The sequence below is a fragment of the Eriocheir sinensis genome, chromosome 17 (assembly GCF_024679095.1).
Source record: "Eriocheir sinensis breed Jianghai 21 chromosome 17, ASM2467909v1, whole genome shotgun sequence".
Classification (NCBI taxonomy): Eukaryota; Metazoa; Arthropoda; class Malacostraca; order Decapoda; family Varunidae; genus Eriocheir; species Eriocheir sinensis.
This window is the reverse complement of record NC_066525.1, coordinates 14,934,148-14,955,463: the sequence shown is the minus strand read 5'-3', so window position 1 is coordinate 14,955,463 and position 21,316 is coordinate 14,934,148. Positions and strand designations below refer to the sequence as shown.

At 41.4% G+C, this 21,316-nt stretch overlaps 2 protein-coding genes across 7 annotated transcripts in view; one reads left to right on the top strand and one right to left on the bottom strand.

Annotated features, from left to right (window-relative positions):
* Window positions 1-336: 336 nt before the first annotated feature.
* LOC126999993 (kelch-like protein 12) lies at window positions 337-10,192 on the top strand. 4 transcript variants are annotated; one of them, XM_050863348.1, is made up of 9 exons: window positions 337-453; window positions 6,601-6,763; window positions 6,944-7,361; window positions 7,453-7,704; window positions 7,924-8,134; window positions 8,344-8,522; window positions 8,863-9,040; window positions 9,152-9,289; window positions 9,492-10,192. In XM_050863348.1, the coding sequence occupies exons 2-9, from the start codon at window positions 6,603-6,605 to the stop codon at window positions 9,701-9,703; spliced, it is 1,749 nt and encodes a 582-aa protein (XP_050719305.1). In that variant the 5' UTR covers window positions 337-453; window positions 6,601-6,602; the 3' UTR covers window positions 9,704-10,192. The 4 variants fall into 4 exon arrangements, with proteins under 4 accessions (XP_050719305.1, XP_050719303.1, XP_050719306.1 ...); XM_050863346.1 differs by having other exon boundaries at window positions 340-891; XM_050863349.1 differs by having other exon boundaries at window positions 340-891; window positions 6,925-7,361.
* A 759-nt stretch (window positions 10,193-10,951) lies between these two features.
* The window catches only part of LOC126999992 (filamin-C-like), a 140,504-nt gene continuing 130,139 nt past the window's right edge, over window positions 10,952-21,316 (bottom strand). For all 3 annotated transcript variants that reach the window (XM_050863342.1, XM_050863343.1, XM_050863344.1), the window contains 12 exons: window positions 20,638-20,744; window positions 19,994-20,149; window positions 19,677-19,830; window positions 19,211-19,372; window positions 18,593-18,973; window positions 18,263-18,429; window positions 17,528-17,734; window positions 13,158-14,039; window positions 12,857-12,955; window positions 12,610-12,730; window positions 12,285-12,466; window positions 10,952-12,181 (listed from right to left, as the gene is read on the bottom strand). In XM_050863342.1, coding sequence (XP_050719299.1) covers window positions 12,053-12,181; window positions 12,285-12,466; window positions 12,610-12,730; window positions 12,857-12,955; window positions 13,158-14,039; window positions 17,528-17,734; window positions 18,263-18,429; window positions 18,593-18,973; window positions 19,211-19,372; window positions 19,677-19,830; window positions 19,994-20,149; window positions 20,638-20,744 — 2,747 coding nt within the window. In that variant the 3' untranslated portion in view covers window positions 10,952-12,052. The remainder of the gene's footprint in view (window positions 12,182-12,284; window positions 12,467-12,609; window positions 12,731-12,856; window positions 12,956-13,157; window positions 14,040-17,527; window positions 17,735-18,262; window positions 18,430-18,592; window positions 18,974-19,210; window positions 19,373-19,676; window positions 19,831-19,993; window positions 20,150-20,637; window positions 20,745-21,316) is intronic.

The following is a 21,316-nucleotide window of genomic DNA, read 5'->3' as shown; positions in this document are numbered from 1 at the left end:
CTTACCTCTACAAAGCCACTACTGTAGAATCATAATAGACACAAAGAACTTAAGAATCGTATACTGCATGATAGTAACTCAGGACTTACAATACAAATTAACACATAAAATAATGACATTGGTGTATCTTTAACCAAAGTCAGCCATTCAAGGACACAATAGAACGAGCCAGTTACCCCTAAAAATCCTCTACTGTAGAATCATTAATAAACACTAATATCTGAAGAATCTACTGCATGCTAAGAAGGCAGGACTCTTACAATACAAATAATGACATAGGTGTGTCTTTAACCATAGTCCGTCATACAAGGCGACAATTTTCTTTACCTAACGTCATCTCCACCAAGTAAACGACCGTGTTATGAGGGGAGGCGGGGCTGGCCAGCAACATGTGCACCTTCACGGCAAATATTGGTGTAATGCACTGGTGGTTATGTGCCGTGACTGACTGAAGTGAGTGAATAAACCCAAGAGAAAGAGATAAATGAGACTGTCGATAGAAATATACAGCAGGAAACGAGGAAACCGAGGAAACAAAATTGTGGGGTGGAAGGGTCATCTGCAACAAGGAATTACAGCTATTTCACTTCATACCTGACCTTTAAAGACGTCATAGATATCCCTCATCGCCAAATATCTAGTATATGTCCTCTCCAATATTGGTTAAATGTTATGCCCAAGAGTGAATATACTGTCAGATGGTCACGAGTTTATCCTAATTCTCTGATATTAAGTCATGATGTGAATGCCAGTCCACCACGAGACCTCCAGTACCGGTATCAAACGTTGCCACAGCTTTGATTGGTGACATGAGTGCACTGTGCTGGTCGTGCAACATGGAGGGGGAGGTACACGGTGCCATCCCCCGTGGCCTACGTGCCCTCTCCCACGGTATGTAGAATAAGAGCCTTCTTTTTTGCTTAATTAATTTCTTACTTATCTAGGTCTTGGGTACGTATACGTGCTAGCTGTTCCCTGTTCGCTGCATCCTTTCTTTTTATTGTCTAAGGTCATATATTTCCATAAACCCAGTTACCAAGAACGAAACCGCGGAATCATATATTCTTATTACATTATTATATTGATACGGTTTCCGTCGGAGTTTTGGGCATTTCCAGGGGTAGTTTTATAACCCTGGCAGTATAGTTTTATCCTGCTTCTGTACCATGAATGATGAACTTAAAAGAGACAATCATGAAGGCCCGACTGATCACCTTTTTGGCCTCAGAAATCGTTAATGTGAGACGTGAAAGTGTCTAAGAATACCATCCATAATCCCTTCATGAATTGTCTTCATTTACATCCCCCGTTTTATTTAGGTTACATTGTATAGCCTTTATCTTCCTATTATTCATCATTGATCCCTGATTTTATCGATAGCAATGAACTTTTCTTAACCCGCCCCATTTAGGTTTATGTATTATTATACCTACCCTCAAGACGTGCTCAGTTGATAACCTCTCCACAGCATTGAGTATTGTGATAGGTCTCTCAATCTGCAGGTTTTAATAATTCATCTGTCAGTCTGAGAGGCAACACAGTACAACCATACCCTAAATTAAGTGCCTAAACTTCCATAATTTCTAGTTCTGCGCGTATCCTGCCGTGCATATAAACTCGCTTCCAAACCATGACACACTTGTTGAATCCCTTGTCATACTCATCCATGCACACTGACTGTTTATGATATTCGCCGGTAGTATTATATCAGCGCACACACACACACACACACACACACACTCGATAAAAACTGAATGAGAAGTAATCAACAAAAAAATAAAATGTAAACACACTGATAATTATTCGCTGAGGCAGTTCCCATTATTCAGCGTCCTTGGGATTGAGTAATATTGATGTTGAGAATCAGACACATATTAATAATTAAGGACTGCATGTATATACAGTCTGTTTGGTCCGTACTTTTATTATCAGCGAGAAAATTACGTGTCATACGCATTAAATTTATATCGTGACCTTGGTTACTATATATAGTCAGTGCCAGTTTGATGACCAGGCACGTCGTATATGGACTATGGTCACCGCACTTGTCTGACAAACACGCGGGCGTACGAGATCTTGGTAGTAGATACGTGAATTAAGAGGCTCCAGCCGGTTTGAACTGGCTGTGGTGTTATTGAACACACACACACACACACACACACACTGGCACACTCCCTTCCCATCATTCCTTTTGGTTTGGCTAATGTCCTTTCTTTTTCCCCTAATAAAATTCGAAAACTGCTCAGAATTCTCCCTCAGTTTCATGAATAAATACAGATTCAACAATTTTTTTTTTTTTTTTTGGGGGGGGGTATTTCGTTGGGGATATACCCCAATAGAGGAAGGCGGAGCATGCCGCGCAAAGATTCAACCATGTAGGGCAATGAATGCAATGTGTACTCAGTCCTTCAGATAAAAAAAAAAAAATAATAATAACTACGCCCTAATTTATATATCATTGGCACGTGAGACTTGCACGTGAGACCCACCTGTTCCCAGGCTGATTGTATACACACACCTATTCAGTGATGTTCCTCCCCCTCCTCTTCCTCCTCCTTATCATCATCATCATCATTAGTTTACTACTACTACTACTACTACTAATAATAATAATAATAATAATAATCACCAGCATCAATAAATCCTGCATCTTCGGTCTCTCTCTCTCTCTCTCTCTCTCTCTCTCTCTCTCTCTCTCTCTCACACACACACACACACGTCAATAATCGCCACAACAAAGGGTCATATGTTTACGCTTAGATAAACTTCACGAGGATGATGAAATTCCGCGTTATCTCAGCATTCTCATTCATCAGTACCTACATTGGTTGATATTACAGTGAGTGCACCTTTATGTTGTAGTGGTTAGCATGCCTTTTGCTACGAATCCGTGGGCCCAGGTTCGATCCCGGTGCCGTAAGCAAAAAGTACTCCCGTGATGAAAGTACGCGCGCACTTTGTTGGTCTGTTTATCACTTGCTCATATTTTTACCTCATAAAGCAGCGAATCAGTGAGCTAGATGTAATTTTCATAAGTACCACCACTTACTGGGCTAAATTTGACGATGTAGTGTGCTGAAGGCATGTCAGTGCAGTTTGAAAAATGTGCACATGTATCCATACGGCTGCCTATTTGAACTCGTCAGTACCTGAAGGACCTTACTTTATATAAGACGCATTTCGCATAGTGGGGATAGGTGGTGCAGGAGCTACTCTGCATGTGTAGGCCGACTGGTTTCTTGCAGACTCACTTTTTATCTGAGCCAGGGAGGGCAGCCTGAGCACCCTTGGCACAACCCACCCAGCTATTCACCCTTCCCTAACAAGAGTACCAAAGGAAATCTGAAAAAGTGAACTGCGGCTTTAGTCAGGCATATACCTTGTTAAAGCCAATGTGCATCAGCATATTGTTCATCATTTTCATCCATGTTATTTAGTTCACTACAGGACAAGGTCTTTTCCAGCGTTCTCCACATCTCTGTCTGATGTTAAGGTACATACTCCGTCCTGCCCCTGGAAATTCTCTATTTTCATTTCTCCACATAATCCTCAGTTTGATCTGACTTCTACATTCAATGAGTTGTAACTCTGTTATCATATTAGTTCAAGGCATGATATGACCTACCCCAAGTCCATTTGTTATTCCTCTTATTCGTCACTAAAATATCTTCAACTTTTGTATGTTCTCTAATTCATGAACTCCTTACCTATCTCCAAGTTATACCCAACATTTTTCTCTCCATTCCTCTTATATAATCCACCCCTTAGCTTTCTCTCTAAATATTTCATAAATCGCCAATAATTATAATAGTTTTCCTTCGAGTAATTCCTATGTTATCCCTCACTAATTTAGAATATTGTTAAACATTCCTTACACGGCGTCTGTATATAATTAGATCCATACCTCAGAGTGGATATAGGTAACGTACGTACATGGTTACGCCTCTGGGGTAATATAGACAAACTGCGACCAGTATCGGTATGATTATTCCAATAAGTTAGTATTAGTATGTGTTCCTATCTTTAGCTTTCACCGTTTTGTTTCTTGATCTGTTGTTGGCAAGCTGTCTCGCGAGCTTCCTCTATCTTTCACCCATGTGGAAATGCCATGGCAACCACCCTCAATGTACGCAGCAGTTACACTGTTCATTCGTGAAACACGTGATCACTTTGTTCCTAAGCTTTATATGTCGCCGAGCAGAAACTCTGACAGATGAATTTAACTTTGAGCTGCTCATAAAAGTAGAAACCTATATATTTTCATACCATTGACAAAATAGGCACTAAACCATAACTTCTAAACTCACATAAGTTTAAGAGCGATAATAATGTGAAAACTCCGGAAATGCCGATCCATTGTGATTTTAATTAATCTTACGTGTTTCGAGAACCGCATTTTGTTGTTGTCTTGTTTTTATAAAGGACGATTTTTCCCCAAAACTTTCACTGGTGTTTCTGCAATATCTTGAGGGTTCATTGATCTTGATTGTCCAATCCAGCGAAAACAACAACAGTGAATTTCGTAATTCTATGTCGCCAGCAACATGAACATTTATTGGAACACTGTTATGTGTGTGTATGTGTGTGTGTGTGTGTGTGTGTGTGTGTGTGTGTGTATTTTCCGCAGCAGGCACGTGTGTTAGGGTAGTGGTTCACGTGGCTCCCGTACAGATAAGTTTGTCCTTGAGGCTCCCCCGCGGCCAGTTACCCTGACCATGACACACAGCGAGTCCTTTCACCCCTTCCCTCGCTCTCTCTGCAATGATACTAGCCAAGTCATGCAAGACGGAATAAAAAAAAGAATAAATAAATAAATAAATAAATGTATAAATATATATATATATATATATATATATATATATATATATATATATATATATATATATATATATATATATATATATATACACACAATAAACTATCAATCAATCAATCAATCATATATATATATATATATATATATATATATATATATATATATATATATATATATATATATATATATATATATATATATATATATATATATATATAGAGAGAGAGAGAGAGAGAGAGAGAGAGAGAGAGAGATTGATTGCACTAATAAGTGAAAGGATAGGCTACAGGGAGTGCATACCCTAGGATGAAACGAATCCTAGGCATAATATAGTTTTGTCATATTTTAGCCAGTTTAGACGAGTAAGTTATTTGTGGGGGACTCGCCGTCACTTCCGTCCCTAGTGAAGGTAAGTTTACCCCCACCACCACCAGACAGCCTCTCCACGTGGGCTTACAGAATCGTTATCTGCATGTCTCGCCCGTTATCAGTCAATAGTCCAGTGCGATAGCCCAGTCTCGAAACTATATGTCCCTTCTCGAAATACTGAACTTAAGTTCACACTGATGTGCATGCTTTAAAGTGGTATTTCTAGCATAAATAATGGGTGTATGGCTTTCTCTTCATGTGGTCAATAAAATTGTAAGCATTGTCAAAAAGTATGCCAGCAACACCATAAGTGTTTATATGATCAACTGTGGCGCCTCGATTAAAGGGGGCGGGCACTTGCCATTCTCGTTCTAGCCCCGCCCGGGCCCGCCGTCGCTTACGAACCTTCCTCAGTCTGTGAGAAATTATAGCACGGTGAAGTTGTGGAGTGTCTCCCTCTCATATTAAGCACACATGTATAAATAGCCGGTTGGCGGGGACAACAGTTGTCGCTAGGGAGACTTTTATGAGTTTCGTTCCTTGTTGCTGCAACATATCTGAATTAATTAGTGGCAACTTCAATTCAAGGTGAGACGATTATTCCCGCTGCGATGTTTATGCAATATATATATATATATATATATATATATATATATATATATATATATATATATATATATATATATATATATATATATATATATATATATATATATATATATATTATCAACAATAAACTATCAATCAATCAATCATTATATTATACACACACACACACACACACACACACACACACACACACACACACACACACACACACATGTATTAATTTATCTTGTTTTGGACACATTTTGCATACGCTAATCAACACACGCAGGAGGCTGAGGAAGACTGCGTCATTGCTGTACCCCTTCTCGCGTGGCACTGGTAGTAGCAACATACTGTGGGTACAATACACTCTCACACATAATCGTCGGCACACAGCTGTGGCGCCAACACACACCTGTATGTATGCTGACCGGTTGAACATGACGATTTCTCGCAGCCGAGATGCGGCTACTCACCAATAAATATATTGTCTTCACTGATGTCCTGTATTATATGCACATTGTTTTCCAGCCGATGTTGTAGTTTTTCCCCAACCTCATATTACCGTTGAAAACCTTGAGTAGTTTTACACCCTGCCCATACTTATGGATGTCTTTCAATAAAAAGTTATCTAAACTCTACGGCCACGTGCTTCCGGGGTTCGTGTACCGTCTTGGCGACTCGAATATGAATATACCCTCATTTTGTCATTTAACTTCTTACATTTTACTCATGGATGAAATATCACCAATGAATGATGTGGAGGGACAATGAGGCACATATGTAGTACGTCCCATAATATTCACACGTCTTGTGGTGCTGACCAGACATGGTGGAGGGCGTGGTAGACAGCGGCTGGCACGCCACGCTGACCCGAGGGCTGGACGAGGCGTGGCAGACAAGGCTCTTCACTGACCTTGTCATCAGGACACAGGACCAGGTCATTCATGCCCACAAGGTCATCCTTGCAGCAGCGTCACCTTACTTCAGGTCAGCATAATCAACATCAACTCATCTATTACCTGCGCATGTGTGGGCGGGTTTGGTGGGAGGGGGGTTTCTGCCTTCTGATTAATATTGTCATTGTTTTCCTCTTTGTATATCATAATTAGGAAAGGTTTACATTAATTTTCTCGTGAGCCACTATTTAGATTGGCTCTCGTGTTGCAGGGCCATGCTGTCCGTGGGTCTGGTTGAGGGCCAGACGCAGACCCTCGTGCTGGAGGATGTGTCGTGGGACGTGCTCAACACAGTCATCAAGTTCGTGTACACAGGCCGCGCCTCCCTCACAGAGCACAACGTACAGGAGGTGCTCACGCTGGCAGATTATTTTCAAATACATTCCTTGAAAAAGCTATGCTGTTACCACCTCAAAACACACCTTGTATCTCGCACTTGTCTGAGTGTGTATGAAGTGGCGGCCCTCCACAGGTGCAATGACCTGGCCGCCGAGGCCCTGGCACTGGCCGCCTCACAGTGCTCGGAGGTGCTTGCTCAACCCGGCTTCTTGAATCTGCAACCTGAGACCCTGCTCACGTTCCTCAAGCAACCCTACCTTAGCGTGGAAACAGAAGAAAAGCTTTTTGAGGTTCGTAAGACGTGCCAATGAGACTAGACTCGTACTGTTGTTAGTCAGAGGAATCCCCATTCAGTGTATAATGAGTACTTGTCTGCTTCAGGGTGTTGTGGATTGGGCCTCTGAGGATCCAGCTGAACGTCAAAAATGGCTGCCCATGCTGATTGAAAACATCAACCTCGAGTTCCTTAAGTCTCAGAAAAACAAGTGGCTTTCTGTTTTAGAGGAGAAAAATCTCTTGCAGGAGGATCTTAAAAATATTGTAGATCCTGTTGAACTGGAGTGTTATGTTGAAGATGATGACTGTGAAAATCAGAAGTCCCCAAAGATGATGAGGCACAATACCCTGGAGGAGGTAATAACTTGCTATTGATATACAATTGCTAAAAAAGTTTTTCAGATCACTCAAAATCTTAACAAAAAAGATGACAGCATATATCTATTTAATTATCTTGTTCACTTCAGAATATTGCTAATTATCCACCAAATAACCCTGTGAGCTACATTAAGGGAAGAGTTTCTTGTGCATAAACGAAGTTCAAGTACTTTGATGCTAAATACTGCCTGTACCAAGGTGCTGCTGGTGATGGGAGGCGAGTCCAATGGGCGGTTGCTGAGGAACACTGAGTGCTTTGCTGTTGGTTATTCATCTTGGCGGTGTAGCATCCCTGAGGTGGCAAGAACCTCTAACCCACACTACCACCAGCTGCAGGTGTTGCCCCCGATGCAACATGCTCGTGCCTATTGTGCTGTGGCTACCCAACAGAACATGGTGTATGTTCTTGGTGAGTAAAGGATGCAGGGTGCAATATTTGATATATTCAATATGATTGATGCAATCAACAATGGCATACATACAGTAGTAAATTCCATCAGGCAAAGTCTGGCGAGTTCCACACCCACACAGGGTTTTAATAAAAAACAAAACAAAAAAGGAGCCTGGTATCAAGTATGACAGAATTTCACTATTTCTTCAATTACACTTCTTCTTTAGGTGGGCAGACTGCCAAAACATTCCTGGCATCTTGTGAATGCTACAATGTATTAAGCAACAGCTGGCACCCCTTGAGTGATCTACCCGAGGCTGTGCATGGCTCAGGGGCAGCCTTCTTGGATGGCAGCCTCTATCTTGCTGGAGGAAAGTCCCTGGAATGCTACCAGTCAGGGCTGTGGGTGAGTACATTCTTTTTTCTTTCTTTAGTTTGCAGTTTCCTCATTGATCAGTGCAGAAGGTGATCATGATGATTCAGAATGTGTGTTAGTTGAATACACGTCAGTTATATCCTGTGGTTATTTATAGCCTATCCATTTTCCTCTGAAGAAATACTCATGATTGGCAAGTGTAGTTACTTAAACAAAAATGTTTTGGATTATTTTTAGTTTTCATGTGAAAATGTATAACTTAGTAAACTTTTCCTTGCCTGCAATGATATTTTCAGAGAAGAATTTCAGACTGGAGATCTAATCATTGATGCTTCTCAATGTAAATCCAAATATTTTTGCTTTCTTCAAGGTTTACAATGAGTACAGAGATGCTTGGTCAAGTCGGGGTTCAATGGGTGTTGGAAGGGCCCACTTTGGCCTGGCAGCCCTGCACGGCTCACTCTATGCTGTGGGTGGTGTGGGCCATGCAGGAATTCTGGACTCCTGTGAAAAGTATGATCCAGGAGCAGATGTTTGGGTTCCCATTGGTGAGTGGAATGTCTTTGTATATTATCTCAATGATGCAAACATATTTAGCCATTTTGAGTTTTATTTTTACAATTCCTGCATTTTATGACTATCATTATGGTCCTTGGCAGCCTCCTTGGGTCAAGCAAGGGGATACCTGGGTGTGGCGGTGATCCATGATCACTTGTATGCCATTGGAGGATACACCGGCTCACAGTGGCTCAACTGTGTGGAGCGCTATGACCCTCTCAGGGACCAGTGGACCTCCGGTGAGTTCTCTGATAATTTTACCATATTTCTGAATGGTTTATCAGATTTATTTACGGCTTTTGAATTCCCTTACCCACAAACTCTTTGTGTACTTTTAATTTTGAAACTTTATACTAGATGTACTGAAATTGTGTGACATACTACTAAATAAAATTATGATTTTGGTAAAGTGCCTCATTCTAAAATAATTATAACTTTCAGTGTCTCCCATGATTAGTGCACGGAGCAGCTTTGGGGTGACTGTTAGCCATGGGCGGATCTACTGCCTAGGTGGGTTCAGTGGAGAGTCAAACCTAAACTCTGTAGAAAAGTACAACCCTCGCACCAACATGTGGCACTGCGTCCAGTCCATGCAACTGCGGAGGTACGGGTTGGTGGCTGCGACTGTCAGTGTTCCTGGGGCAGTGAGGTGATGGCTGCTGTTTGCTCATTGTTGTCCTGACGTGGTTTAGCTTCTCAAGCAATGAAATAAACCATTAGGTTTCATGTTCAGCTGCTCAGTATTTTGATTATTATTTTATGTTCTTGAACTGCTCATTACTACCTTCAACTCTTTTACTGCCTCAGGCTATAGAAAAGAATGTCGAATACAGTAAGATGCTCATTGGGCTTCCCAATTACATTTACAATAATGAATTGCTCATTCCTATCTTGTTGCTCTGTACTGGCTCAAGCTGTAAATTAGGAATGTCAGGCCCTGTTACAGTTTTGTGTACAATTATTATGCACTGGCTAATGCAATTTTTCATTCAGGTTGTGGACTACAAATTCATTATGACAGTATTGTTTTAGGATTTAGTATAATACCCAATGAAAACAATAACCCTTGTAATGATATTAGATTTAGAATGATGTACAAAAGAAGTGTAAATGTAAAAAGTAAATAAATTGTAATAAACTTGTGTTGTTTATCCCAGTAATCATTTTGCTTCATTCATATTGACTTAGAATTTATATACACCAAAATTAATTATATCAAACTGACAATGTTGTAATCTCTGATCAGTCTTTATTCCTTGGAGACAATCTCAGTTTTCAGCATTGTGACAAGTTGACTAATTTTTCATGACAAAGAATGAGTATCATTCAAGGCAAAAATTAGGATTTCCAATATGTAATGTATTGATGATACTAGAGGCATTATTTCTTTGTTAGTTTCCTCTTCCCACTTAACCTATTTTCATTTAATCTTTCCATGACATACTTGTGCTGTGTCCTGGGGTCATGGGTTCTAACCCATCACAGGCTCAAGGACCAAGGAGACGAGACTGGCACTGAAGCCATGCGCAGCTTCGTGTATACCTTTATCAACCTTTTCACTCTTTTTCCTCCTTTCTGATTAGTTGGCATTATCTTTCTTGATAGTAGTTTGGCAAATAGTATTAAACTTGTAAATATGAGGATTTTTTGGTACAAGTAGATGAAGCTTACATCTTCAGTTTTCCATTTTATGCAATTAGCTTTTTCACAGTTACTTATCTCATTCTACCAGCACAAATAAATTTAATGCTAAATTTTGGTAGATGGAAAACAGATGCTGATATTGAGCTCAAGCTGATTAAATAATATTCATTATGTCCAAGCAATCACTTAATTTCTTGAAACACATTCATAGCACTTCAACTAATGTACATAATGTAAAGGTTTGATATACTCAGGTATCATTAGTATAAGTTATTAATTCAACCTGTACACAGTTAAAAATTACTAACTATAATTCACCACATTCTCTGATGAGCCATTATGGTGCAAGGAAGACACCACACCAGAAAGGGGTTTCTTATTGCCTGTTACAGCTAAAAATACATAAACAACAACAATAAAAATATAAACTTCTAGATGAGTAAAATGCATAGATGAGGGTGTGATACATTAAATGAATCATGATTTTGATCTTGGAAAATATGTTGCTGAGAGAACCTCTGTTTGTATCCTGCTTTATGGGGATTACTTTTTCCTGTAGAACTTGAGAAACAAATCTTTTAAAAGTTGCTAAATTCAAACAGTTTGTGATTACATTATTTAGACAAAAGCAAAATACAGACCACTGACAAGGTGAGGTAATGCTACATGGGCTGAGCCCCACTAACTACCATGTTGCCTCTACTACTGGCTTTTCAAGTGTGACAATGGTGTTCATATTTACATTGCGAGAATGGAATGCAATAAAGAGGCAACCTAATTACTTGATGTAAACTAACCTCATTGTGCTCTTCTAGGTGTCCTAATTGAGTCTTCTTGTGGATGACAATAAGGGGAAGGCAAACTCTGGAAGTAATAAGTCCAAGCTTGCTGGCACCAATGATATATATGTATATACAGATGCCCTGATGGGGTCAGGGTCCACCACCCTACAAGTTGTTGGTAATAACTCTGTAGCGACTAAACTTATGTGACTTCACACCAGTGTGTACAGAGCCATTAGAGGGCACTGAGCGTCGGGGGACCATGTGGCCCCGGGGAGAGGAGGATGGCAGTGTGGAGTAGCGTGGAGACCAGCCCCATGTTGACGAATAGAGAGGCACAGGTCTTTGAGGTTGTGAGAATGTTGGCCGGGGTAATGAGTCAAGTGGGGAAGGGGCATGTTTACGGTGGGCTTTTGATGCGGCTTTTGCCCGCCGCACAGGACTGAGCAATCGACCATTTGTGAAGGGTGTGGCTCTAGTTAGGGATGGGGTAGAGGGGGAGGACCCAATATTCCGGCCATTACTGGAAAATGCAATGTGATGGGGAGTGACGCTCGGTGGGGACCCAGGACCTCCTCACAGTTGTGCTTGAGAGCCACGCCAAGACATCTGACCGAATGTCACAGCACCATAGGTGGTGCCATACCCAATGCTGCCATAGTAGTCACTCTGGGCTCCACCAGTTCCATTCGGAGAATATCCACCCTGCAGAGAAGATTATCCAAGTTAAAAATTCTGCAATTATCTGACCAACATGATACTACAAAAGTTTATTGTTTTGCAAAATAGACACAAAGTATACACTTACAGCCATATATCTGTTGAGCTCCTCCTGTGTGTCAAAAATCATGACCATGAAGGGGCTGCCTGGGACATGTTCTCCGGACCACTTCACTTCCATGCGGTAGTCACCTGGCTCGGTTGGGTCATATTTACACAGGATGGTGCGGTCCTTTTGGGACTCTCTCTGCATCTCCACACGGAAAGCACCTGGTGAGGGAAGTGACATGGGTAACACCAAAACAAACAAAATAATAAAATAAATAGAATAAATGTAACATTTGAGAACATCAGTATGAATACTCAAAATGAACAAAAAAGATTCTCCGAAACCAAATCATAATATCTAATACCTTTTGGCCCTCTGATCCTAACAGTAAGCTGACCAGCTCCTGCTCCTCGTGTATCACAGATGAAGCGGCTCTGGTATGCTGCAAGAACTCCATGCTCAATACCTGGCCCATACACTTTCACCTAAAAAAGATGAAAACATTATAGGATGGTGCACAGAAAGTCTTGTCAGTTATTGTATAAATTCGCCCAGTGTGAATATAATTACTCTTCAACATTATCATATACAAGCATGGACACTGGCAGCACCTTGGATGGGTCTGGGGCGCCGGCCACCTTGAGGGTGTAGGGGGAGCCAGGCACGTGTTCTCCCTCATACTTCACATTGAGAGCATGTCGACCAGATTCCTGTGAATAAATCATTATATCTTTTTAGAGAACACTCTGCTAGATATTCTTTTCCTTAATATGCATGAAGTTACGCAAAATGCTCAATACTTCTCACCATCTCAAGATACTTCTATATTACAAATAATGCAGAGCTGGAGATATGGAATCACAAATGGTTCTGTATTTTTTCTGAAAGCCTATAAATCCAAACAAAATTTACCTGTGGCCGAACATTCAAGGTGAAGGTTCCATCACCATGATCCTCCAGGTCACAGAGGGCCACTTTCTGGGGTCCGGTGCAGGTTACAGTCAGTTCTCCAGGACCAGCTCTTCGGGTGTCAATGAAGGACTTTATTTGGTTGCCCACCATGCCATGTCTGAGGCCCTCACCAGAACACACAACTCGAGAGGCATCAGCTACACTTTCTACATTCACCTTGAGTGGACAACCTCGCACCTGCCTGTCTGACCACATCACATTGAGTAGGTAAGCACCAGGCACCATGGGGGTGTATTCAGCTTGCCAAACACCCCCTCCTTGATGAGTAAGGGCCACATTCACATCAGCCTTGGTGCCAGTCATGGTAACATCAGGAGCACCAGGTCCAGCCAGAGAGCCATCGATGATGAACTCTGAACGGTCACCACACCGTGCTGTTGTAAGGCCGTGGCCACGGAGTGTAACTCTTGTGTGGTCACCAGTGCTGACTGGTTCTGCAATGCCATAAATGGGCATGTTAGGGAGCAGAAGGTCAGAGTACCACAGGCAGAGCTCATAGGATCCTTCTGCTGGTGGAGGGAGGAGCAGACGGGCACGAGGGCCATTCTGGTCCACCCCAACCTCCAAAGGGTGACCTTCATGTGTCAGCTCCGCACGGAGCCGTCCTGGGCCTGCCTCACTCACATCAAAGGCCAGCCTCTTCTCCTCACGTGGTGTTAGCTCCAAACGACCCTCATTATCCAAAAGGCTTGACCAACCACCAATTAGTCTCACACGTGCCGGGTCTACAATCTTGGGGTGGAAAGGACTTCCGGCCACATCCCTCTTATTCCACTGTACACGTACGTCAAATATGCCAACTTCATGGGGTATGTATGTAACCTGCCAAATGGAAAAATTCTGTTCAGTGATCAATCTTTGTGTCATCAGAAAATTAAATAATTAAATTATTGAGTCCAACATCAATGTCACTGATGTAAATTATGTGCAGAACTGGTCAAAGAACAGAGCCCTGAGGGACACTACTAGTGGCTGGCGCCCACTCTGCAGCAGCCTATTAATCACAACTCTTTGTTGTCTGCTGCTGTCAGTCAGTTTGCAATCCATATGTATATTTTGCCCTTAATACCAAGCTCCTTGATTTTGTAATGTAATTCGTAGAGTATAACTTCATTAAATACCTTTGAAAATTCCAATAAACAGTGTCCAGTGATTAAGTTAAGCTTTAAACTGCAAGAAGCTCAGTAGGTTTGACAAACAGGATCTCTTCTTTAGGAATCTCTATAATGAATCCTTAATTAGAGAATGACTTTCTAGGTAATAGATGAGAAGTATTGAGGCAGGAGAAAGGAAGGATGTGTTATTGTGATGTCTGAAAGAGTGTGGAATGGTGTGACTGATTATGGTTGGAAGGGATCAAGAATTGTGTGGGTGAAAGGAAAAGTAGGTTTAGAAAAGTATGCATGGGTGTGAAAAGTAAAAAAGGAATGAGAGAAAGGGAAGCTTTTTGGGAGGAAGTGAATGCATGTTTGAAGAGTTTTGAGAAAGAAAAGAAACTTATTATGATGGGAGATATGAATACTAAAGTGGGTGATGAATGTGTGATGGATGTGGTGGGAAAATGGGGGATACCTGGGAAGAATGAAAATGGAGACTGCCTAGTGGATGTCTGTGCTGAGAGGGGAATGTTCCTAGCGAACACCTTCTTTCAGCACAAGAATATCCACCGATACACATGGAGGAGGGGAGAAGATAATGAGCAAAAAGGATTGATTGATTATGTGGCAGTAGATGAAAGGCTTACAAAAAAAATTTGTGATGCAAAGGTAGTAAGAGGAATGTTCAATGGATCTGACCATCTTGTAGTTCTGGCAAAGTTAAAGATGAAAGAAGAGTGGGTGTTTGAAAAGAAAGGTGAAGTAAAAAAGGAAATACTGAAGATAGAAAAATTACAGGAAAAAGAAATAAAAGATGAGTATAACTGTGAAATGGCATAGGCCTTTAGTGAAAAATGGGAAAGTGTAAAAGATAATACAAATATTGAAAAAGTTTTTGGAACATTTAAAGAAATAATGGCAACTACAACAAAAAAAGTGTAAGGGATGAAAGTGGTGAGAGATGGAAAAAGAAAAGGAAATTCATGGTGAACAGAAGAGATAAGGAGGATAGTAAAAGAGAAAAGGGAACTTTTTAAGAAAACTCAAGAAAGAAATGTGTCTGAACAAGTAAAAAGGGAAAGGAAAAAGAAATATAGAGAATGCAAAATTAAATTAAAACAAGCAATAAAGAGAGTAAGAAAAGAGTTGATGAAGACTTTGGAAAAAAGACCAAGTGAAAAATATAAAGGGAACAGGAAATCATATTGGAAAGAAGTAAAAAATTAAAGAAATGCAGAAAATATCTCCTCAAGTAAAATAAATGAAGTTATGGATGAGAATGGAAAGATGATGAAAGACGGGGAAGCTGTGAAAGAGAGATGGAGAGAATATTTCAAAAACTTAATGAATTTTGAGGGTGGACGTCCAGCAGCTGTAACAGTAGCAGTTTTGAGTAGAGGTAGAGGAGGAGTATATAAAGAAAGAAGTATAACATATGAAGAAGTAAATCAGGCAATAAAAAGATAAAAAAATGGAAAGGCAGCAGGAATTGATGGAATCACAGCAGAAATGTTGAAGTGTGGAGGAGATGAAGTCGTGAAATGGATGGTCAAGATATGTGAAGTAGCATGGGAGGGGGGAGAGGGGGGGGAGGGGGGGGGGGCGGCGGCAGCAGACTGGATGAAAGCCGTCATTGTCCCAGTTTACAAGGGGAAGGGCAGGAGAGGGCAATGTGGGAGCTATAGAGGTATAAGTCTCCTGAGTATACCCAGAAAGGTATATGGAAAAGTCATAATAGAGAGGGTGCAAAGACTTACAGAAGAGAAAATCCGTGAATAGCAAGGAGGCTTCAGGAAGGGAAGGGGATGTGTGGATCAGATATTTGCCTTCAGGATGGTAGTAGAAAAAATAATAGCAAAAGTAAAGAAACTATACGCTGCCTTCATGGATTTGGAAAAAGCTTATGACAGAGTCGATTGGATTGCATTGTTGGATGTTTTAAAGATTTATGGTGTGGGAGGAAAACTGCTTAGTGCAATGAAGTCTCTATATGAGGATGCATCTGCATGTGTCAAAATTACTAGAGAAACAAGTGAACATTTTGAGATAAAAGTGGGCTTAAGACAAGGGTGCGTCATGTCACCATGGTTATTCAATATTTATATGGATGGTGTCATTAGAGAAATGAAGGGCAAAGTTGGAGAAGTTGGAGTAAGACTGTTCGATGAGGGAGGTAAGTGGGTACTGAATTTGATACTGTTTGCTGATGACACGGTGCTCATTGCAGAAAATGAAAGTGACCTACAAAATTTGGTCAGTGTTTTTGATAGTGTCTGTAATAGGATAAAGCTGACAGAAAATGTCAACAAAAGTAAAGTGATGGTTTGTGAGCGAAGTATAAGTGAGGTTGTAGATTTTGTATGCCCATAAAGAGTGGGAATTGAATGTGAAAAAGAATGCAAAATAATTTTGAATGGTGAAGAAATGGAGGAGGTCAATGAGTTTAAGTACCTTGGATCAGTTATGTGTACGCATGGTGGTATGGAGGGAGAGATAAGAGAAAGGGCATTGCAAGGAAGAAGGGTGGTAGGGTCTTTGGGACGAATCATGAATGGCAGAAGTGTGAACATGGAAGTAAAGAGGGATTTGAAAAATACAATAATAGTACCAACCCTCACATATGCAAGTGAAACGGCCTGAAATGAAAGTCAGAGGTCTAGAGTGCAGTGCTTGTGGTGTGAGTAGAATGGATGGAATGAGTAATGAAAGTGTGTACAAGCATTTTGGAATGTGTCACAAGGGTGAAGGGAAGAAGTGTGGAGTGGTGGAAGAAGTGAAGTGACAGACTTTAAAGTGGTTTGGCCACATGGAACGAATGGAGGAGATGACCAGAAGGGTGTATGTGAGTGAGATACAGGGAGGGAATGCTAGAGGACGACCTCCAGTGAAATGGAGGGATAGAGTGCAAGAGTACGTTAGGGAGAGGGGGGAAAGATCTTTGAGAAACTTTGAGCAGGCAAGGAGGGAGTGTCTGGATAGAGAAAGTTGGAAGCTCTTCTGCCATGGCCATCCCCTGGTGGGAGCTACTAGGAACAGGTATCGATGAAATGATGATGATCAATTTCATCTCTAATTATGCTCTTAAATAGCTTACCTACTACTATTTTCACTAACAGCCCTGTAATTACTTTGTATTTTTCAATCACCTTTCTTAAAATTCAATGTCATATCAGCCATATTCCAATCAGTAAGGAAAATTCTTCAAGAACTCACCTGGTACAGACCCTCATCCTGTTTGCGTACATTAACACGTGCGACACTATCTGGCCCATCCACTGTGACATGAGGCTCTCCAAGCAGTCCCCTGCCATCTACAGTGAAGGTGAGGGGAGTATCCACTGCCCCACCCTCCAGGCCAGCCCCCTTCACACTGGCCAATCCTGACTCACCAACCTCCACTGTGAGCGGTGATCCAGGAACCTGTGGGGGATAGAAAATTTTTCTCAAATCATTTTATCAAGTGACTGACTAATACATTTTGAATGGTTATGATGGTTGGAAGACATTTTTTGTATGAATATGTAAAATCAAGGTAAAGTTGGGGGCATATACAACAGCCACAGATTATGTTAATGTTCATCAATATCACATTAGCCCTTGAGCAGTGCCTATGGTGAGTAAAAGTCCGTTGCCTCGGGACACAGGGCAAGTGTAACATCCAGGTTACTACAGTTTATCTTCACCAGATTTCCTCAGGTACCTATTTATTGACCAATGAAAGGGAGGGTGAATAGCTGGGTGGGCTGCATGCTGTCTGCTCAAACCAGAATTGAATTCAGGCCAACAAATTCGTAGCTAAGCATGCTAGCTAATGGTGAAAATTCCAAAGTATTAGAAAAAGCCATGTTTTATTCTGATGCATTTAAAATTGAAAGAGGATGTAGACAAGATGTACCATGTGGGAAAGGAGAAAAAAGTGCAATCAAATCATCTTTTCCCACAACGCACCTCCTCTCCGCCATACAGGATGGTGATGCGGTACTGCCCAGGGGCATCAGGTACCCATTCCACTGTCTCCCCAGAAGGTCCTCCCTTCACCTCTAGAGGTGTCACCACTCCTGAGGGAGCCACCAGCTGCACATCAAGGTCTGCTGTGCCAGCCTCTGACTTGTCCACTGATTGAAAGAAGATGCCAGTTACAAATAGTCAGACTTGAGATTAAATGGTAAAAAATGATCATTCAACACTCACCATAATGATTTCTTAGTCAATATTTTGATAAATGTAAGCTTTCATTTACATATTATTTTGGAGAAAGAAAAGATCAACCTTACTTACACTTAAAGATACAGGGCTCTCCTACAGCTGTAATTGTTTTTCTGTAATCCACAACCACCTTGGAAGCATCATAAGCTGTACAGTAGAAGGGTGAACCCTTGACATGTTTGTTAGCACATAAGACATCAATCTTGAATGTGCCAGGCATGTGTGGAGTGTACTCTGCCAACAAGTTCCCATCCTTCTGCTGGTAACACCTTACAGACACTGCCCAGTCCTGTGGCCCAGTAATGATAACGTCAAAGTCTTTGGAAGGCTGACTCAGAGTTTCAATGACAAAGGAGGTGGACTTGTTGACTCGTGCCTGGTGCAGACCCAAGCCTGTTGCAGTCGTGGAATGTCCTGTGGCTGGGTTGCGCACTCCCACCTCAAACGGTGCACCTAAAGAAAAATACAAAACAAAGTTCTCACACTTAATTGTGGTTACAGCCGCAAATAATAAAACAAAAAAATAAACTGTATTGCCTTATCTATTGTAGATCCAATACACAAAAGGAATGAGAAGTACTTTTTAACCAATTCTCTTTTATAAGTAATGTAAATAGTATTTATTTTGGAAAACAGAGAAGACCATCTCAATTCTGACAAAAGCCATGAACACATAAACAGCTCTCTCACCTTGGACGGGGATGCCATTGTAGCGGACATCCACCTTGTGAGGGATGGGTGCCCGGGGGTAAAAGAGCACCTTGTACAGGCCACCACCCAGATCTCTGATGGAGTGCTTCACGTCCTGCCCTGCAGCACGCACTCCCACTGACAATGTGCCTCTCCCAGCAGCTGCAGCATGAAAGTAAATATGTGAGTATTTGTTTTCTATCCCATATTTTGTGAAGAGTGTCAAGGTAATGAACAATTTTATCCTTTCTGAATTTATTGAATATTTTTTGTTTTACTAGTATAGGATTTGATAGTTATTGCAACTGTTTCACACATGAAGGTTAAGAACACATGCTTCGAGGTCACTAAAAGGGGAATAGGTCCAATGGTTTAAACAAAGTGTCTGGCTGAAATAATTCTTTCACAAAAACTTAGAGCAGCCCACAGGACCCACTCTTCTCCATCCCCTTCCACATACACACACCTGAGGCATCCACTTTGAGGGCACACTCATGTCCTGAGTAACATTCCCCAGCAGGCTGCAGGGTGAGGCGTCGAGGATCTGCTGCCTCCACTGTGTAAGGCGTGCCACTGATGGGGGCGCCCTGGTGCAACACTGCCACACTGTACGACCCAACCTGCAGGTGCAAACAATACAAATAGGTCATGTGGTAATTTCTTTCTAGTCATGGTATCTGTAATCTGTAAACATATACCATCTTGCTAAATGGTTGGTAAAATATAAATAATAAGAAAAACCAAAGATTATAAGACAGAACTTGGTGGTTTCCCTCCACTCACCTGATCTGCACGGTACTCAGCACGGTGCAAACCACTGCGGAGCTTCACCAGCCGAGCCGGGATCTGGCCACCATCTGGACCTGTCACACGGATGTCCAGCTCCCCATCCAGGCCCTTGGTGTCCACTGTGAAGGACGCTGTACTGCCTGTCACCACCTGGAACACCCAAGGCATCATTAACCAGTCCGCTGCAATTTGCACGGATTTGGCTTTCACTGGTAGCCTGGTAACATATATTCCCATGTCTTTCTCTGCCTCTGTGCTGGATAGTGGAGTGTTTCCCATGTGGTATTGGTATGCTGGATTTCCCCTCACAAGTTGCATGACTTTACATTTTTCTTCACTGAATTGTAGCAGCCACTATTTGTTCCATTCCTGTAGCTTGGTGATGTCTTCTTGTAGGAAATCCGCAGTCAAGGGGCTAAGAATTTTAGATGTAGATATACATAATTTTGTTATTTTCTTTAATGACAAGGTCACAAATAGGTAATCATGGCATTCATAAGAGCCTCTCAGACTGTCTGTGCACTGCATCTAATGGACTGTTACACGACATTAAACTCTCTATCAGTCACAGTAAAAATAATTACAATAAGAAAATAAGTCATGCTGAAGAATAACTTGTGGGAAGCCTTCTTGCATACCTGTCTGAGCCCCTCTCCTTTGGCAGTGACCATCTGGCTCTCCTTGCGCTGCAGGTGGCGTACCTCTCGTGGCTCCAGCTCTCGCACCTCGCACTTAAATGGCGAACCTGACAGTGGAAAGGGATGAAGGGTGAGTGGACAACATGGTTAGGGAAAGGTAGAGGGAGGACTGATTAGTGTGATGGAGGGGAGGGTAAGGAGGAATGACAGGGATGGAATGAAAAGAGTAGAAAGGAAGGCTGTAAGTGACGGGAGAACAGGAAGAAAATGTGTAGATCATTTTTGAAGAAGGGTTGTGCAGGGTGTGGAGAAAAAAAATAGGAGGAAGGGTTGCAGCCTTGGAGGAGGTATAAGGGAGGGCATAGCAGGTACTGAGAGCTGAGTGTAAAAATAGAGAAAGATGAGGGGAGGAGGTGAATATCAGGAAGAATATGGATAAGGAAGAGAAGGTAAGCTAAGACATGGAAGATGATACAAGGAGCTGAAACATAAAAAGGGTATTATCCTATAGACTATAATTTTTAAACCCAAACCCAGAAGAGGGTAAATTTAATAAAGGTATATGAAAGATAAATTTATAACACATACTACATTTAACTGACAATACACATACCCCTTAAAAAGAAAAGAAAAGGAGATAGATGATTATAATAATAATAATAATAATAATAATAATAAT